Genomic DNA, 19,561 nt, shown 5'->3' on the forward strand with positions numbered 1-19,561 from the left:
ATATATATATATATATATATATATATATATATATATATATATATATATATATATATATATATATATATATATATATATATATATATATATATTGCAAAAGAAAATTTACCCTGGTTCACAGACTGGTGCCAGTGTTGCATTGTTGTAACAATTTCTGGATTTTGGACAGATGGTGCGTGGTAATTTCCAAGGTGGTTTTCCTCCAAATTACCCTGGTCATCCACGACTCCCTTATGGTCGTGACCAGCGATACAGAGGGAGTGGCGGTCCTCCTCCTGGCTCCACTGATGAAGATATTGTTTTACCACCACCTATTATTAAGAAGGAGGAATTGGAGGGCTTTGAAGATGATCCTTGTGTGGCTGAGGGCTGGGCTACTAGTGCTGTAGAGGTGGACTATAAGTAAGTTGGGTGTTATTTTACTTTGTAATTTCAAAATTTCCTTTAAAGTGATAAAATGATCATCTGGTCATGATATAGAAATGATCATCTGGTCATTAATGTAGAAATGATCATCTGGTCATTAATGTAGAAATGATCATCTGGTCATTAATGTAGAAATGATCATCTGGTCATTAATGTAGAAATGATCATCTGGTCATTAATGTAGAAATGATCATCTGGTCATTAATGTAGAAATGATCATCTGGTCATTAATGTAGAAATGATCATCTGGTCATTAATGTAGAAATGATCATCTGGTCATTAATGTAGAAATGATCATCTGGTCATTAATGTCGACATGATCATCTGGTCATTGATGTAGAAATGATCATCTGGTCATTAATGTAGAAATGATCATCTGGTCATTAATGTAGAAATGATCATCTGGTCATTAATGTAGACATGATCATCTGGTCATTAATGTAGAAATGATCATCTGGTCATTGATGTAGAAATGATCATCTGGTCATTAATGTAGAAATGATCATCTGGTCATTAATGTGGAAATGATCATCTGGTCATTAATGTAGAAATGATCATCTGGTCATTAATGTAGAAATGATCATCTGGTCATTAATGTAGAAATGATCATCTGGTCATTAATGTAGAAATGATCATCTGGTCATTAATGTAGAAATGATCATCTGGTCATTAATGTAGAAATGATCATCTGGTCATTAATGTAGAAATGATCATCTGGTCATTAATGTAGAAATGATCATCTGGTCATTAATGTAGAAATGATCATCTGGTCATTAATGTAGAAATGATCATCTGGTCATTAATGTAGAAATGATCATCTGGTCATTAATGTAGAAATGATCATCTGGTCATTAATGTAGAAATGATCATCTGGTCATTAATGTAGAAATGATCATCTGGTCATTAATGTAGAAATGATCATCTGGTCATGATGTAGAAATTAAAGCTTTAAACAATGTATTTTGGTATATCATACATAATTTTGGCCTAGTTATTTTGTAAAGTAAATACAGTGATATTGTTTTAATATCTGTTGTGGCCAGGTGTTGTTAACTTTAATATTACCAGCTTAAACATGGTTTTATGTGCATCAGACTGGTAAATATGATGCTGCAGCATAAGTGAAATTGCTTATCTAGATATTATATATGATTTAATATTGATACTAATTAATTTTTTAATTTGTTTGTATTTTAAGCCAAAAACTGAACTTCAGTGAGGATGAAGGAACTGCAGAAGAGGAGGTCAATAAGCAACGAAACTTGGAATGGAAGCCAGACAGGCGGGAGCGGTGGGAAAAAGACCGGGTCCGTGATGTTGGTCGAGAGAGTGAAGAACGGCGTGAGGAACACCTGGTTCCACGGGACCGAGAGCCTGATAGAGAGCCAAGCTTGAGGGATAGGAATCATCAAGGAACTCGAGACCGTGAGAATAGGCGAGGAGAGACTGGAGAAGACCGTCGAGGTCATGATAATCGTCGATATTCTCCTGGTGAATCAGGTAGATGGCAGCAGCAGCAGCAGCAGCAGCAGCGTGGAAGTTTTGATTATCAAAGAGGTCCAACTAGAGACTATGTTGGCCCTCAAGGTTCTGGAATGAGGGGTGGTCCCTCTCAACTTGGTTCTTCACATGCTCCATCTTCACATACACCGTCTCATAACTCATCACACCTGCCCACACATCCTCCCACACTTAATGCAGTACACCCTCCCACACACTCTACCTCACACCCTGCACATGCACCTTCACATTCTCCAGCGCCACATCCACGTGAAGAGGAGGATACTTGGCGTGAGAAGCGTGCTACTGGGGATGAGGTGCAAGTTGCTCTTGAACGGGCACGTCAGCGCTACGAAGAAGAAGAAAAGCGATATGAAGAGAAAAAGAGATACGAACAGACCAAGGCAGTCGGAAAGAAACATAGGGACCCGTGGGATACTCGTGCTGATTTTGTTGATGAAAGAGAAAGGGAAGAGGCAGATTCTGTTCTAGGATGCTCAAGAGGCAATAGTGAATCAAGGGATGACAAATCCCAGAGTCGTGATGGTGGACGTGACTATAGGCAGTACCAAGATAGAAGAGATAATTATAGGGACAGTTATCGGGACCACTCGCGGGACCAATTTGAACGTCCTTATGATAGGCGAGATGGGCCAAGAGACCAACAGCCTGTTTTCTCTTCACAGTTCAAGAGTAAGTTACCTCCTAGGTTCCAAAAGCAGCAACAGCAACAAGAGATGATGCGTGGGGGGCAACCTTTCCGTGGGCCCAGTGCTCAACCTCCACCATTATTTGAACCTCGCTTTGGAACTGCTACAAGCTTTGGTGCTTCATCTGCAAATCGTTTCATGGGACGTGACAGTGAGGGTAAGTTAAAATTGTTTTTGTACAGTATATTGATTAGAGGTAACTTAGGTAAGATAATTTTAAGAATAAAACTCGAAGTAGCATCTGTATGATAATGTAATGGGGGGATTGAAAACTGAAGTGAGTGGAGGAATATGAATGTCTGATGAGTGGTATCCTTAGTGCCATTCCATTACAGTATTTGATGCAAGTAAGAATACTGTACAGTAATAACAAATGGAAGGTACACTCGCCACAAAAAGTTCTCAAATGCTCTAAGGGTAATACCATATGACAAAAGAAATGAGAAATCTGATCATTACTCTGAGGAAGTTTTATTGCAAATTCAATTACTTGTTTTTACCTGTAAATACTATTAAGACAAGCAATATATACTATTACAAAATATTGAGTCACTTCGCATCCAGGCACACTAACCCTTTAAATGACACGAGCCGTAATGCTCATTTTGAAATCTGTCGTGCCCAACTGCTCGAGAAATTTTTGTGGCAGGTGTACTTGGCAGAAGTCTCAAAGAAGTGTCTGCTTCTGGCCTCAAGTGCAAGTAGGCCCTAAGAGAGTGTAATTGAGTGAGGTACAAATACAGTACACAGGAATGAAAAATAGGAAGTGAATGATGAGACAAAAAATTATCTTAAGGTTTTAAAGAGAAGAAATGAAAATGGCAGATTAAAAATGGTGGGAGTGGTTATATTTTAATTAACCTTGATATGGATGTGTAGTGAAGGAATTAAATACAAGAGTGCAGGAATGCCCAGGTTAATGAACAATGGGTTACAACACCTTTATGTCACAAACAAGCTTCCCAGAATCATACTGGCTTAATTTGAACAATATATATTACAGTAAAGTCTCGAATAATGATGGTAATGTGTCCTCCAATATTGCAGTTTAAGGTGAATCATCGTATCGTGAATCATTAATTACCACTAAAATAAAGCAATAATAATGAGATGCTTTCCCAAGTGTGATCTTTTCATATCTTTTGTGTGGCTTTTTATGCTTCCCCCCCCCCCCCAACAATAAAATTAATGAAAAATGCAAACTATATTCTTTAAATAATGTTTATTAATGCACCTTACACAATATAAATGAATAATAATATGGTCACACAAGAGGAGATGGGACGCCAATGTTTTCAGAGTCCGGGACGATGGTTCTACATGAGAAAATGAAGAAAATAAGACCCTGGTTGTAGCTGTAGTAAAATTAATGTAAAAAAATTAATATGTTTTGTTTTAAGTAATGTTATTTAATGTTAATAAATAGAAGTAGCTAACCATTAATGGCAAAGGAAAAAAGGTGAGATGGATTGGGAATGCCAAAATATACGTGTGCTCTTAAGGAAACCTCGTCATTTATCTAAAGAATGTGTACAAAAGATTCATTTTTGTTTATTACTGAATATGTATTTGATTGAATAAATCATTATATACGCAAAATTAATAATACAATTCATTAAAAGTAAGTAGAATATTAAAACACACAAGACGGCATTGTTGTCAGTGTTTACACTTAAAAGGCAGTTATCCTCCTGAAACTGAAGAAAATAAGACCCTGCTTGTTGTTGTTGTAAAATTTATGTAAAAAATATGTACGTTTTAATTAATGTTATTAATGTACAGTAGAAGTAACCACTGATAGTAAAGAAAAAAGTGAGACATAGAGGAACACCAATGTATACGTGCTCACTCAGAGAAAGTCATTTATCTTAAGAATACAGCCACTCCTCGACTTAAGACAGGCTTAGGGACCCAGGTTCAGGTCGTAAGTTCAATTGGTCGTAAGTCGAAAATGTGAAAATAATACAGTATTACCCTGCTTAACATGGTTTCACTTTCTGCGATTTCAATTTCTCATTTACTCGGTACCTTGCCAGAACTGGACTTTCACTTTCCGCAGTGCATCTACTCATATACGCGGTGAAGTATAATTTTTTTTTTTTTTTTTTTTAGCTCTTAAAATTCATACAAATTACCCGGCCAGAATATAATTTACATTGCTGGAATTCTTACAATATGATGATCATTTTGAATATAAACATCATGGATTTTGCATTAGACATACAAATTTTAGATCTAATGTAATAATTTGGTTTACACAAAGCAAATATTTTATCTTTTGTGCAAAATATATGAAGTTTACATTCAAAATATTCCCTGACCTGCAAGGAATCCAGAAATGTCAATTATATTATCCTAACTTTAGTCTGAGGTATTATTTATTACTAAATGTTAAAATCTAGTGTTTTCACCCAAACATTTCTCAGAGGTAGGAGCTAGTGAGCTGGGAAGAGGGGGGGGGGAGATTTGAGTCCATTATTTGAATGGACATTAACCTGGCGACTGTATTTCTCTTAAATATTAATTGTGCGAGCATACCATCATAAAATTAAGATGTTATTTTTACTTTAAGGTTTTGTGTCGGAAAAAGTGGAGTTTGGGGGTCGGGCCAGTCTCTATTGGAATTAATCCCATATGTTCTGTTGTTCACTTTACAAGGTTTTCACTTTCTGCGGTACCCTGTGGGTTCAATTGACCGCGTAAATCGGGGTACTACTGTACATAGAAAATCTAAAATGGGTGTCTCTTTTTCTTCTCAGCACCACAAAACTCTCGCTTTTAAGCTTGCCAGTCATTTTAAGGTGAATTTCAAATGAAAATTTTGTCAGTACACAGCGCAGTCACTAACGTCAGGACTCGAAAATAAGTAATTTGAAAAAAAATAATACTACTGGAGCGGTCGTATGTCCGGGTGGTTGTAAGTCGAGTAGTGGCTGTATATACAAAAGATTCATTATTGTTTATTACTGAATATGTATTTAATTGAATTCATGTTTATATATGTGAAATGAACAATGCAATTCATTAATAATATGTAGAATATTAAAACACACAAGTTCTGCATAAGAAACTGAAGAAAATAAGACCCTGGTTGTAGCTATAGTGAACTTAATGTAAAAAAAAAATGATTACCTGTATTTAAGTTTTAAGCAGTGTTATTTAATGTTAATAAATGGAACACTAGAAGTAACTAACCACTAATGGTAAAGAAATAAAGCGAGACGATTGGGAACGCCAACGTATGTAAGTGCGTACATGTGAAAACATATCGTCATTTCTCTACATAAGAATATGAAAGCAACACTTATTTCCTGTTCGTATATGTTTTGAATAATACTTATGAATGTAAAACAAAATTCTACTCACCAATGGTGGTAAAGTGTGAAACATAAGGACAGCCAATGATGATGTGTGAGTTTTTACTCAGATGACGAAGTCATCAGGTTCAACTCTGGCTGAAGCTGTATCTTTCCAAAAAGCTGTTGCTGAAACTGTTACTGAACCTGAAGTTGTTGTTTAAGCTGCTTATGATGCTGAAATTGATGGTGTAGCTGAAGTTGATGGTTTAGGCCTTCGAATAATAAAGCTGTCGAAAGAACTTTGCACAGCTGCTTTCTTTTCTCATTACAGTGAACCCTCACTTTACGCGGTTAATTGAACCCACGGCGGCCCGCGTAAAGTGAACAACATAACATATGGGATTAATTGAAATAGAGACCGGGCCGACCCCCGAACTCCACTTTTTCCTGACACAATACATACGTTTTAATAAAAATAACATCTTAACTTTATGATGGTATTCACACACACAATATAGAAGGGAACAATCACTAAGAGAATAATATACTGAAGGTTAGGTTAGAAAAAACAAGGTTGGGGTTTACACTTACGTTAGTAGAAGAGATGGGTCGGCGTAGGGGAATGGAGGCTGGTTCCGAGGCAGAGGGCAGGCTACTGGCCCTCAGGTGAGTCTTCATCGCTGTCATCTACACTTACTCGTGCCTCCCTGACAAATCCTTCGAAGTCATCATCACTGTCTGTCTGTCACTATCACTGGCTTGGGCTGGCTGTGGTGGGTTGCGGGCGAAGAACTCGGTTATGCTTTGCTGACGGCTGGTGTTTATGTTGTGATAAACCTTGATGTAGGGCTCCATAGTCTGCAACAGCTGGGTAGTGAAGATTTCATACCTGTTAGCGTCAGGGTCGTCGGAAAGGAGGAGCTTGACTTTCTCAATACACTCGATGGCACCCCTTATATTACTATGGGATAACTGGCGTTCTTCTTGGGATGACGCACCACCTGCCTCTTCACTGACGTCATCATCATCTACCGTCTCGTCGGTAGTCACATCAGGATCCCTTATCACCTCCAGGATGTCGTCGTTGGTGGTCTCGGAGAAGCCTGCAGCTGTAACACTCTGCGCAGGTTCTCTGGCAAGGTCCACTGCTACTGCAACAGTCTGAACCTCACCAGTCACAGATTTACTCTGCCTAACACCTGGAATACCTTGCAACACATGTCTCCATGTGTGACGAACAGTTGCTACAGACAGCTGATCCCATGCCTCCACCAAGAAGTCCACAGCGTTCTTGACGTTGAATGTTCAACAAAATTGTCTCGCAAGTACTTCTTGCTCTGCCAACTGTTGATCCTCGTCGTCTTCGCTCTTGCTATCGGTGTTGGTGTCACTCAGGTTATGCAACTCTTCCTTGGTGTTGGTGTAGTCGTTCAGGAGCTTGAATTTCTTGGCAGAGAATGCAGCTTTTACATTACAGATCAATTCTTGGTCCATAGGCTGTATTATAGACGTAGTGTTGGGAGGAAGGTAGACCACTTTTACGTTGGGGTGACGATCTAACAGTAGGGGCGAGTGTCCTGGTGCGTTGTCAAGCAGCAACAAAATCTTGAATGGAACATTCTGTTGCTCACCGAATTTCTTCACATTGGGAACGAAACAGTCATCAAACCAGGAGAGGGACAGAGTAGATAACATCCACGCCTTACGTGCGGTCAGCCAGTGGACATTTAGCTTGGTCATGTCCATGCTCTTGTAGGCGTGCGGCTTGCGTGCTGTGTGGATCACCGATAACTTGAGCTTACAGGTACCGGAGGCATTGGTGGTAAACAGGACGGTGATGCGTTCCTTCTGCAACTTCCGGCCCCGACACTTGCTGGCATTCTTCACAACGAAGGTCTTGGAAGGTAGCTTTTTCCAAAAAAGACCAGATTCGTCCATGTTAAACACCTGGTCGTCAGTGTACTGTCCTTCCTCCATAATCTCACGTAAAAACGGAGGAAATTCCCTAGCCGCCACACGGTCAGCACTAGCTTCTTCACCACCAATGTTGATATTGGTGATCTTGTTCCTCTTCTTAAACCTCTGTAACCACCCAGAGGAAGCATTAAAGGGTTTGGGCTCTGTAATTCCCATCTTTCGTGACACTGCAGCATACAGTTCACGTGCGTACTCCTTAATTGAGCGCGTGTCCACCGCCATGTTCCATCGCGCCTGACGAACCAAGTAGCTCACAAGTAATTTTTCCGTCTTGAGAAGCACCTGGTTGTGGCAATACTTGATCATAGAAGCACCTGTAGACTTTGTGATGTTCATGTGCTCCTTTATCTTGGCTGCATCCTTCTTAATTGTCCTGATCGTAGACTCGTTAACACCATGCTGGCGCGCGAGATCAACCTGTCTTGTTCCTTTCTCCAACTCTTGTATGATCTTATATTTAATTTCGTAGCTTAAGGAACGTCGTGTCTTCTTTGGCTTAGGGCGGCTGGGTCCAGGTAATGCAAGGTTTCTTTGTGGTGGTGGTGGTCCGGTGGAAGCCATTCTTATTGAACAATGGATACCGATATACACTGTGTAGCCGGGAGGGGTGTAACTGACACGGGTAGGTCAAGGGGCTTGAACACTTCCGCGGCGGGGCACGTCATAGTACATTAAACCAATCACAGCTAGCGGGAGGGAGGTAAGGATGCTTTGCCCAATCACAGTCCGATACGTCATATGACGTCACCGATAACGCAACAAAGACATAAACTGCGCAACCTACTCGCGCCGCTTACACAACATGGCGGGAGGTTTGGATCCAAAAATGGCGCGGCGCGAGAGGACCGCCAGCCGCTCTCCGCGTGAAAGGGTACACACACCGCGGAAAGTGAGCATTCCGTGTTCGGCGGGGTACCGCGTAAACATGGAAACGCGTAAAGTGAAACCGCGTAAAGCAAGGGTTTACTGTATACTGTACATCTTTATGTAGAGGTCTTTTGCATTTTTCATGTCCCTGTTCATATTAATGCTTTGTTCTGTTAATGGATCCACTTCAGAAAATATGTTCATTGTTTGCTCCATATAATATCCACAGACCTCTCGCCTTTTTTCATATTTTAACACATCTAGTTTCTTGGCTAAACTTATACTGTAAACTTTTTATTAGCTTTTGAACCATCACTTGCTATCTTGCTCATGTTGAATAGGTATGCAAAAATGCCATAAAAAATGCGAGAAAGTTTTCTCCTTTTCCTGTTCAGATGCATGAAAACAAAGGGCCTGCCAGCTGCCATTGTTTATTCTAGTGATGCTGGCGTCTCCACTCACCACTAACAAGCCTGGCAGCCTCCGTGCGCAAGGTGTTTTTTTTTTTATACATATCAGGATTTAGTTATTATTTTAATGGAAGTGTAATTTTTATTTAATTTTTTTCTTCTAATTTCGTCGTAAATACGAAGAAAATAATGGCGTAAATTGAATTGGGTCCTAAATTAACCAGGGTCTTAGATATGAACCGTCGTTATCAGAGGCTTTACTGTACTATATACTCTTATTGCAATAGAAACAAACCTATTGTATATTGTAATGGAAAAAATTACAGTATTTGAAGCAGAAAATAAAAAGAATACATATACAGTGGGGTATGCTATAACGAATCTAATTGGTTCCAGAACCTCGTTCGTTATAGCATTCGTTCGTTATAGGATTAATCCGTTCCAGGCCCCCAAATACAACCACTTAACACTGAAAAAATTATGTGGAAAATGTAAAAAATACGGTACTTTATCTTACCTTAGTGTTGTTCAGCATTCAGGACAGGAGGCAGAGGAGGAGGAGAGAATTATGTAGAAGAGGTGGAAGGAGAGGAGTCATCCTTCCTAGCCCTCTTTGGTGACTCTTACAGGCACTTTGTCTGTAGGGTCTTTTGTTACCTTTGTAAAGAAGGAATCCAGGGTTGGCTGCTTCAACCTTGATTTCTGGACCTTCCAAAAGTAGTTCATAACATTGTCATTAAACACACTGATGACCTTTTGCACAGAACCAACATCAGGATGAAAATCCTCAGCAAGTTTGGATAGTTTGCTCCAGCAAAAGAACACATCCTTGAGATCTTTGGCTGGAATGATGCGGCTTTCATCCTTGTCCTCCTCCTCCCCTGACTCCTCAGAAGTTAAGCTCTGCTTCAGTGTCTCATTTTCCTCTTTGTGAAGCTCAAGCAGCTCCTCAGTGGACAGTTCCTTACTGTGCTCTTCCACCAACTCCTCGACATCATCATCATCCACTTCCAGGCCCATGGAATTGCCCAGAGACACAATTTCATGAACAACAGCCTCTTCTTCTAACTCTTCGAAGCCTTCAAAGTCTCTTTGAAGGACACATTCAGGCCACAATGGCCTCCAAGCAGCACAAAGACACCTCACAGTAACCTCTTTCCAGGCTGAGGTAATTAAAAAAACAGCATCTGCTATATTGAAGTGTCTCTTCCAAATTCCAAAATTCCTTCAAGCTAACATCACTGGAAGAAGTGGACGCAAAACATTTTCTTAACAGTGCCTTTGTGTACAGCTTCTTAAAGTTAGAAATTACCTGTTGATCCATGGGCTGGATGAGAGGTGTTGTGTTGGGTGGCAAGAAGTGCACAGTGATGAAGTTGAACTCCTCTGGCAGTTCAACCATCAAATTAGGAGGGTGGGCTGGTGCATTGTCCATCACCAACAAAGCTTTCAGTGGAAGATTATTCTCCCCGAGGTATTCCCGAACAATGGGTCCAAACACCTCAATCACCCACTCAGAGAATAAATTCCTGGTCACCCAAGCCTTTGGGTTTGACCGCCACATAACACCAAGGCGGGTCTTCCTAATTTTTTTAAACCTCTGGGGTTTTCTGCATGGTACACAAGGAGTGGCTTTATTTTGCAGTCACCAGAAGCATTAGCACAAGGAAGGAAGGTAAGCCTGTCTTTCATTGGCTTATGGCCAGGGACAGAAGTTTCCTCCTTGGTAATGTATGTACGGCGAGGCATTTTTTTCCAAAAAAGTCCAGTTTCATCACAGTTGAATACCTGCTGAGAAACAAAGCCTCCCTCTTTAATAATATTCAAAAAAATGTCATGGTGTTCCTTAGCTGCTTCCTTATCTGCACTAGCAGCATCACCATGTCTCACAACACTATGTATTTTATTTCTCCTTCTGAAACCAGTAAACCACCCCTTGGTACCCATAAACACTGGCACATCACTATCACTTGCACTGGGAGTCTTGGCTTTAAGGTCCTCAAACAATTGTCTGGCCTTCTCACAAATTATAGCTTCACTAATGCTATCACCTGCCATTTCTTTCTCCTTTATCCACACTAAGAGTAAATTTTCCATCTCCTCAATCACATTACACCTTGCTTTGCTAAGTCTAGAGATTCCCTTAGCCACTTGCACTGTTTTCAACTCCTCTTTATTCTTTAAAATCGTACATATAGTCGATTTAGCCATCCCATACTCATCACTAAGTTTCGCAAGGCTTGTTCCATCCTCACGTTTCTTTATGATTTCTTTCTTAGTTTCAAGAGTTATGAGCTTGCACACTCGCTTTGGACGATTCATTGTCACAATTGTACACTTGTATAACAAAGTATTTATACAAGTAACTCTATTTCCACATCAAACGACGAAATTTCAACAATAACATTGGTGCACTGGCTACACAATGAGACAAAGATGGCGCCTGACGCTCTTGTTGTGGGTCGCGGTACAACAATATTCATGCGCCAGGCGAAATAGTCCCGTATTCATCCGCGTTCGTTGTAGGAGTTGCGTTCGTTATAACATTCTCAATTTTATAGGTAAAACCGTTCGTTATAGGAATATTCGTAGTAGGATCCGTTCGTTATAGCATACCCCACTGTATGAATACCCTATAGTACCATTACAGTACAGTAATGCATATGTTAATTACTAGTAAATATTCGAACTTAACAATATACAACAAAGTATCAATATACTGTACCTTATCTGAGATTTTGCTGAAAATTGCAGGCTAGCAGAGATAAAAAGCAAGTGCATTAAAGTCATAAATGTTCATATAAGCCAATAAGTGAAGTTTTTTTTTTAGGCAAGTTGGAATAAGTTGTGTGGCATTCTTGTTGTAATGTCGTATACAAGATCAAGTGCATGTGTTTTGCTCTCAACTGATAGATGATGTTTTCTTTAATATTCTTTCTTTTTTCATAAAATCATCATTTGAAAGATTTCAAGTTCGATTGTCAAATTGTTAAACATTTATCAAAGAAAACAAAATTTGAATTAATGATGCCTGGCAATAACAGAAAAGCTGATCACAGCAGGCTGCCATAGATGCAGACATGAGCATTTTATTAGTAGTATTATTGTATCTCTTGTTGCTTATGAAATAATAAGTTAAAAAGTCCTTCTTTATTCATGGAAATATAGTTTGTGTTGAATAATTAGAATTTAACACTCAGCAGAGAAAACTTTTGATGTGGCTGCTCAAAGTAGTGGCAGGCTTGAAAATTGTGTAAGGAATGTGCTGATAAACAATTGTGCGACTATAAATTGTAGATAAGAGGGTGTTTAAAACTCCAGGTATAACCCTCTTGTAATTTGCAGGACTCCAAGTGAATAGTATGGTAGCAAATTCAGTTAATTGCTCATTTAGTGATTTTGAAAAAATAAATAATAATAATAATCTGTGGAGTGACTATAAAGTGAAGCAAGTATTAAAGATATCACAACCCAGTAAACAAAGTACAGTAATGTGTACGTATAGTAACAACCATTAATTACTATACGTAACATTAAACCACCAAACCATACTATTTAACTCAGAAATATTGTAAGATCGGTGGGATAGCCAAGCTTTGGTTTGTTTAGTTCGTTTTGTCTATCATAATGAAAGATTTGCTCTGACCTTGTTTAAAGGAACATGGTAGTTGTAATATGAATATTTTTGTAAGTTTTGGCAACGTTAATTGATTTTTTTTTATATAAATAGAAACTGATTCTGCAATGAAATTTTGTTTAATAGCTGTAGAGTACACTATTAAAATGAACAATTATTGACTGTTGTTATCGTATCATGCTTGTTATTGACTATCAACTTGTTTTGTGTATTTTTGCCTCATAGGAACTTATTGAACTTAAGAACTCTTACTGGTAGTTACATTTTTAATTATAGTGAGTGAATAATGACACATTCTTTCAAAACTCTTTTCATTGGTGGAATCATTCACAGATATAATGCAAAGAATTTGTAGCACTTCAAGTAACATCTCAATTGTATTTCATTTATATTAATCTCTTGCTTTTAGGTGGTGTGAAAGAGAGACGCATGAGAACTGATAGTGATACTTCAGTTGAAGTTGATGAGCGGCCTGCTAGTGTACCCTCGGCAGAACGCCACCGAGATGATAGAGATGAACGGCTCGATCGCTCAGACCAGAGAGACTACAGATACGAGCGTTCTGAAAGGGTTGAACGATCTGATAGAATAGAGCGGCCGGAACGAGTGGACCGGCCGGAACGTGTAGATCGCCCAGAGCGTGTAGATCGCCCAGAACGGGTAGATCGCCCAGAACGGGTAGACCGCCCAGATCGAATTGAAAAACCAGAACGCCCAGAACGGGTTGATTCGCGAGGTCGGGATGACTTTTATGATCGTTCAGAGCGAGATGGGTAAGTCAGGATATAATTAATATTATGGATTATAAATTGTCGATGACTTTTGTAGGAAGTTAAATGTGGTGTCCATTAGATTGCCCTTTACTGTACAAAGTTTCAAGTGCAATGGACTTTGTGTGGAGTTGCAAACTTTGCTCTATGACATTGTGACCATGTGGCTGCTAATGTAAACATTTTATATTAGCCTTCTAAACAGTGATGCTTAAAAAGTTTTTAAGTTATGGATATTGTGAAGAATATTTTGTTAATTTGTAAGAGAATTGTAGTTGAATATGTACAGTTACTGCAAAGGGTATCTTTACGGAGAGGTCTGATGGTTTAAAGATGAACAGTGTGGCTCCTGTTTTCTCGGTATGGTTGTCAAAATTCTTTGTCAGTTGTGTCATAGTGTCCCACAAAATCATAAAGATGCCATTTGGAGGGACTGTACATTATTAATGGGCCTGAATTCTTGAGTTACCTATGGTTCATGAGAAGATTAAATTAAATCTTGTAAGTAAGAAGAAAATTGAATAAGAATGCATAAATTTATTTTTATATACTTCCCATTTTTTTGTTTAGTTTTCTGTATCCACTACTTTTACTTTAGTAGAGTCCTCTTTATTTCTGTGTTTCTTAATCGCTTCATTATTTTCACTTCGCGTATTGCCATCAAGTTATTTCCGATGCTTCTAATATCTATCTATATCTTGCATTCACAAGCGTTGTTTCTCACCATTGTATCAGTGAAAAGGAAGTTAGTCATTCCCATCCTTTTTGAGCTAAGGTAGGTTTGAGTAACCCATTTTAAAGTTCCTTCACAATACTGTAATTATTAGTTTATAATTGAGTAATTTACCAGTGATATTAGGTGTTCTTTTTAACTATTAGTTCATCATTTGTTCATTGGCATTAGCATTGTCTGTATCTTATTCCTGAGAAAATCTGTTCAAAGTCCTGGACATTCTCGGGAAAAGGGTGCCCAGTTGTTGGATTCTCTGCGCCTTTCGTGGTTAACTTAAATCCACCTACTCTGAGTGGGGAGATGCGATTATTGTACAGCCTAGTAATGCCCACATTATTATATCTGCACTAGTGTCGTCTGGAGAGTCCCTTACCATTGACCAACTCCCAATCCATAGTTGGAGACTTATTACATCTCTGAAGAATAGGGGAAAGTAGTACAGTATTGTACAAACACAAACTCAATTTTGTTGTGTTTGTGTACATATTATTATGTTTCTATTTATTTATTTATTTTTTGTAGGAGGTATCGTGGCCGTGGATCTCAAGGAAATTATAGAGATCGGGAACGTGAAAGTTGGGCACGTACGACATATCATGAGAAGTTTGAAGAGCGTACAGAACGTGCCAGCCATGATCAAAGGGACTTTGATTATGACAGACGGTAAGTTGCTGATGCCAGTAGCTCCTTTTAAAATTGAAAAATTCATTATCTAACTTGTTAGAATTACCTATGTAGTAGGTATTGCAATATTATCAAGGCAAAAGACAAAATGGATCAATAGACCAAACATTTTGTCAGTTGATTTTTCTTTTATTCATGCATTACAAATAATTAGGCAAATTTTGATGCAAGGATTCTGAAGCAACAGTCATTTAGTATACCAAAGGATTGAGATAAAATATAGGAACATTTTTTTGGGTGTGACTTTTTAATATTTGACCCTGGACTTTAAATATAACTGTACTGTACAGGTAATTAAATTAACATATTTGCATATTTTTTATGTTCAATGAATAACCTAGGTTTGTCATCACCAAGAAATTTTTTATGACTGTTGTAAGATGGAAAGTATGGCAAAGTGGGAATTTGGAATGGCTGAAATTTTATAAAGCATTGTCAAGACATAGATTTATGTCAGGAGTTACAGTAATACCTAATCTATTTTTAACTGAATGAAGTACTGTAGACTTTGTGATTGAGAGTGGTTTATCAATTGCTTTCCTGAAATAAGAAGGAAAAAAATAATGACAAAAAAAGGGATAACCAATAGCTATCACTTTAAAAGATTAGCTATATATAAATAAAGAAGGATTGGTAACCTTACCAAGCTCACTCTCTCTTTACATTGTATTGTATGGCAGTGCCAGACATTTCATATCTAAATTCTAGAAAGGTCTCATAATAATTTTGTTGGTAAGACAGACATATTATCACATTAGCTTTAATAGGATTTTTCAAACCTCTGCTCAGTCACTGCTGTTGAAATGACAAGCCTTTGTCAGGCAAGGTGATTTTTTTTAGGAACTGACAGGTCACATCTATCTTCATGGATTGAATTGGATAATTTCTCACAAGCACATTATCTAAATTAAGATCTACTTATGTCAAGCATTGGGTAATTATTTCATTGGTTGTTCTCCTATTTGATTTTTGGGTTTCCAATCTAAATATTTGTTATGCAAGTGCAAGTATAGGGGCATTTTTTTGAATGGCAGCTGTCATTAGATATCATAAACCAATTAGATTATCAATATCTAATACATTATTATATATTCAGTATATCATATATTGTATATTTGTCTTTGACACAGGCGTACTGTAAATGGGGAAGACTTGGATAACCGAGGAAGAGATTTTGAGAGAGAAGGTGGCAAGAATCGCCGCTTAGACAACAGAAAGAACTTTGAAGATCGGAAGGAAAGGCCAGAGAGAGGGGAGAGTCTCTTGGAGAGGCGTAGTGATGGAAAAATAGAATCGTGGAGTCGTCCACATGATACTGAACCTCTGATCAGTAAGGAGTCCTCAGATTATGAACCAGGCGAGCTACGCATGGTTCATAAAGAGTGGGACAAAGAAGTTGAGGCTGCTGAAAAGCAAATGGAAGAGTTACGTGATCGCCCACAGCGTCCAGACAGTAGGGACAGCAGGTCCAGTCGAGAGTCTCGCGCAAGCAAGGACTCCTTTGATCGTTCATCAAATCTTCTTCCAAGGGAAAAGAAGTTAGAAATCACTTCATGGGCAGATGCTACCTATGAATATGATGACTATTATAGAACAGAAGGAAAAGTGGATGATTTAAGCCGGGAGCCAAGTTACCAAGAGTCCCCTAAAAAGATTGATTTGAAGGATGATAAAGCAATTAAGGTAACAGAAAAAGAGCTTAAGGAAGAGGGTGCCAAAGAAGAGTGCGAAATGCATCAGCGGGATTTGCTGAAAGAGAATGCCCGTTCTGCTCATGCCCCAGCACCCATAACTCGAGAGAAGTTAGAGGCCTCAGACAAAGAGAAAGAAATAAGGAAAAATATGACGACACTTAAGAAATCTCCTCAGGGAGAACAAGTGCGTAAAGTTGAGGTAAAGGAAGTTGTACATCCTAAGGAGCACAGAGACAATGTATGGGCGAGCCGTTCAAAAAACGCCGAACGCTCCCGCCCCGATTCCAGCGGCACGGCAACAGTGGTGGCCAGCAATGCCGGCAGCAGTTTGACCAAGTCCGGGGAGTCCAGCATTTGGGGCGTGGCCAAGCAAGCAACTTTAAACAGCGAGAGCACCATCCCAGCCACCGTGGTAGTCGCAACATCTGCAGTCAGCCAGGTCAGCAGCAGTACCAGCAACAGCAGTACCAGCAACAGCAGTACTATCGCAACCAGCACAAGCACCACAACAGTAGAGGCAGCAACAATGAGGGTAACCATCCCACAGGAGGCTGTTGGTACAACTCCAGTGTCTCAACCACAGCCCCTAATGCAGCAACTCATCCCACCACCACAGCAACAGCAGCAACAACTGCACCAGTCACAGCAGCAACAAACTCAGCTGCTGCAGCAGCAGCAGCAAAGTCTTCAGCAACAACAGCTGGCCGGAACCACATCAGACGCAACCACCACTACAACCACCACCCTCGCACCAGGGTCTTCTCTAACAGTAACCGCTGGAGGAGAGACCAATGAGGGAAATAGTGAAGTGGTTGAGAGTAAGAGTGCAGAGCGGGGCGGGGGCAGTAAGTCGGTATCTTCAGGAGCTCGGGGTAACCGAAGCAATCGCTATGAATCTTCACGGAGTGGAGGACGTAGCAGTGGATCTAGAGGTGGCACTTACCCCTTGTATCGAGGGGCTAGAGGAGGTCGTGGTGGGGATTATAATCGTCGAGGTAGAGGTCCACCGCCAAGATTCCAGAACCGTAACTACAGGGGTGAAGATGACTACTACTATGATGATTATTACCATAGTCGCCCTCATAGGGATCGCAAGGTAAGAGAATGTGCTTCTTTATATATTTACCTTTTAAGAATAATGAGTGGTTGTCATTTTGGTTTTAATTGTTATTTTTAATGTTTAGTTTTAATTTACTAAATCTTAATTTGTAGGATGATTGGAGTAGCAGTTGTGAAGGAGATTGGAGCAGTGCATCAATAATACCAGGAGGTAGTACTGCAGGAAGCAGTAACATCAACAGTGGCTCGTCTCTACCCAACAACCGAGAGGAGAGCGGCGATGGTGAGCGCTCCCAGTTTGGTCGAGGTGGCGGCCGGGGGCGAGGGGAGGCCAGGCGGGGAAGCTCCAGGGGTGGTGGTGGAGGAGGAGCTTCATCACTTCAGGGCCATACAGGGGGCAGGGGGCGGTCAGCACCAGCACACGGTGGTGGTAGTGGTGGAGGTGGTGGTGGTGGAGGTGGTGGTAGTGGCAGTGGTGGTGGTAGCGGTGGAGGTGGCAGCAGCAACAAAGCTGGAACTACTGAGGAGGGAAAAGTGTCCTGTAATGAAGCTGGTGCAGCTGATTCTGCTGGACGCAAACAACAGCAGCAACAGCAGCAAAACAGATTCGACAGGATGCCACCCAGATTCCAAAAGCGACGAGAATTTGAACGACAGAGAGGTAATGGTGGAGGCAGTGGTAGCAGTGCAGGTGGTGGAAACAGCAACAGTAATAAGAGAGGACGTGGAGCTTCAACAACTAGTGCAGGAAGTGGTGGGATTGCAACATTGTCGACTACAATGTTAACTAAACCAAACATGAAGGAAGGTACACCAGAGACTACAGAGGAGGCTGACTGGGAAACTGCATCTGAAAGCAGTGACCCTGAGGCTCGAAAAGAGAATAAGGAGAAGGCTGCAGCCACAGTGGCAAAAGTGGATCATCGCAAGGGAAACAAGGCAGATAGGAAGATCGGTGGTGGTGGCTGGGCTCCCTCATCAGGTGGGGGCTTAGCACAGGGACGTAACTCACTTGGCAAGGAATCTAAAGCTGAGGGCCAAGGTGTTTCCCAAAGTACTAGCCAGCAGAGGTTTGGTGAGAAGAAGGCTCTGCATAAAAATGAGAAAAATAAGAATGGACCTACAAGTGGAAAGGGCACAAAAACTGAAACTACTGTCAATCAAGTGCATGAGATAAAGTTAGACCCTACCATGGTTCACCAGGCTCTCTCTGATGTCAACAACAAAAGTAAGCCCAAGCAAGAGAAAGCCAACCCATTGGAGGGCATCGACTTGAATAATTATGCTAGTAAGTAGTTTCCTGTTGCCATTTCCACAACAATCCATGTCAGCCAATTCTTGATGAATTGATGAAAGTCAAATATTGCCCACAAGAAGCAATTGCTTTAGCATAAGCTAAGAAGAAATTTTGGAGCCTTTTATTTCACCAAGCTGATTTATTTTCCTTTTATTTGTTTTTTGTTTTTTCTTCTTTTGTGTACTGTTTTTGTTTATAGAGAAAGCATGCTACTAATACCTGGGATTAGATAAACCATAGAGTATTAAAAAGACTAATTGAGTTATTGGCTTGTAGTTAGCTTAAGTGTGCAAGATTTATTTTTATTGTGCTTTTGTTTTGAGTAACTTGTGCTAAAGCAATGAGCCACAAAAAGAATTTGACATAGATTGTTCATTTTCATTCATTAAAGCTTAGTGTGGACTCCTTGTTTCAAACTATGTTCACCCCCTAATATTTGTTGTAGTTTTGTTTTTATATGAATATTTCTGATATACCATGACTGAATATTGTAAATAA

At 39.8% G+C, this 19,561-nt stretch overlaps 1 protein-coding gene across 8 annotated transcripts in view; it reads left to right on the forward strand.

The window, feature by feature from the left end:
• Window positions 1-19,561, forward strand: part of LOC121856631 (protein PRRC2C-like) — a 74,501-nt gene that overhangs the window by 41,172 nt on the left and 13,768 nt on the right. For 7 of the 8 annotated variants that reach the window (XM_042352330.1, XM_042352285.1, XM_042352325.1 and 4 more), the window contains 6 exons: window positions 170-402; window positions 1,625-2,793; window positions 13,236-13,599; window positions 14,852-14,992; window positions 16,144-17,803; window positions 17,920-19,054. In XM_042352330.1, coding sequence (XP_042208264.1) covers window positions 170-402; window positions 1,625-2,793; window positions 13,236-13,599; window positions 14,852-14,992; window positions 16,144-17,803; window positions 17,920-19,054 — 4,702 coding nt within the window. The remainder of the gene's footprint in view (window positions 1-169; window positions 403-1,624; window positions 2,794-13,235; window positions 13,600-14,851; window positions 14,993-16,143; window positions 17,804-17,919; window positions 19,055-19,561) is intronic. The other variant, XM_042352337.1, reaches the window with a different exon arrangement.

Source organism: Homarus americanus, unplaced genomic scaffold (assembly GCF_018991925.1).
Source record: "Homarus americanus isolate GMGI-L3 unplaced genomic scaffold, GMGI_Hamer_2.0 scaffold1024, whole genome shotgun sequence".
NCBI classification, from domain to species: Eukaryota; Metazoa; Arthropoda; class Malacostraca; order Decapoda; family Nephropidae; genus Homarus; species Homarus americanus.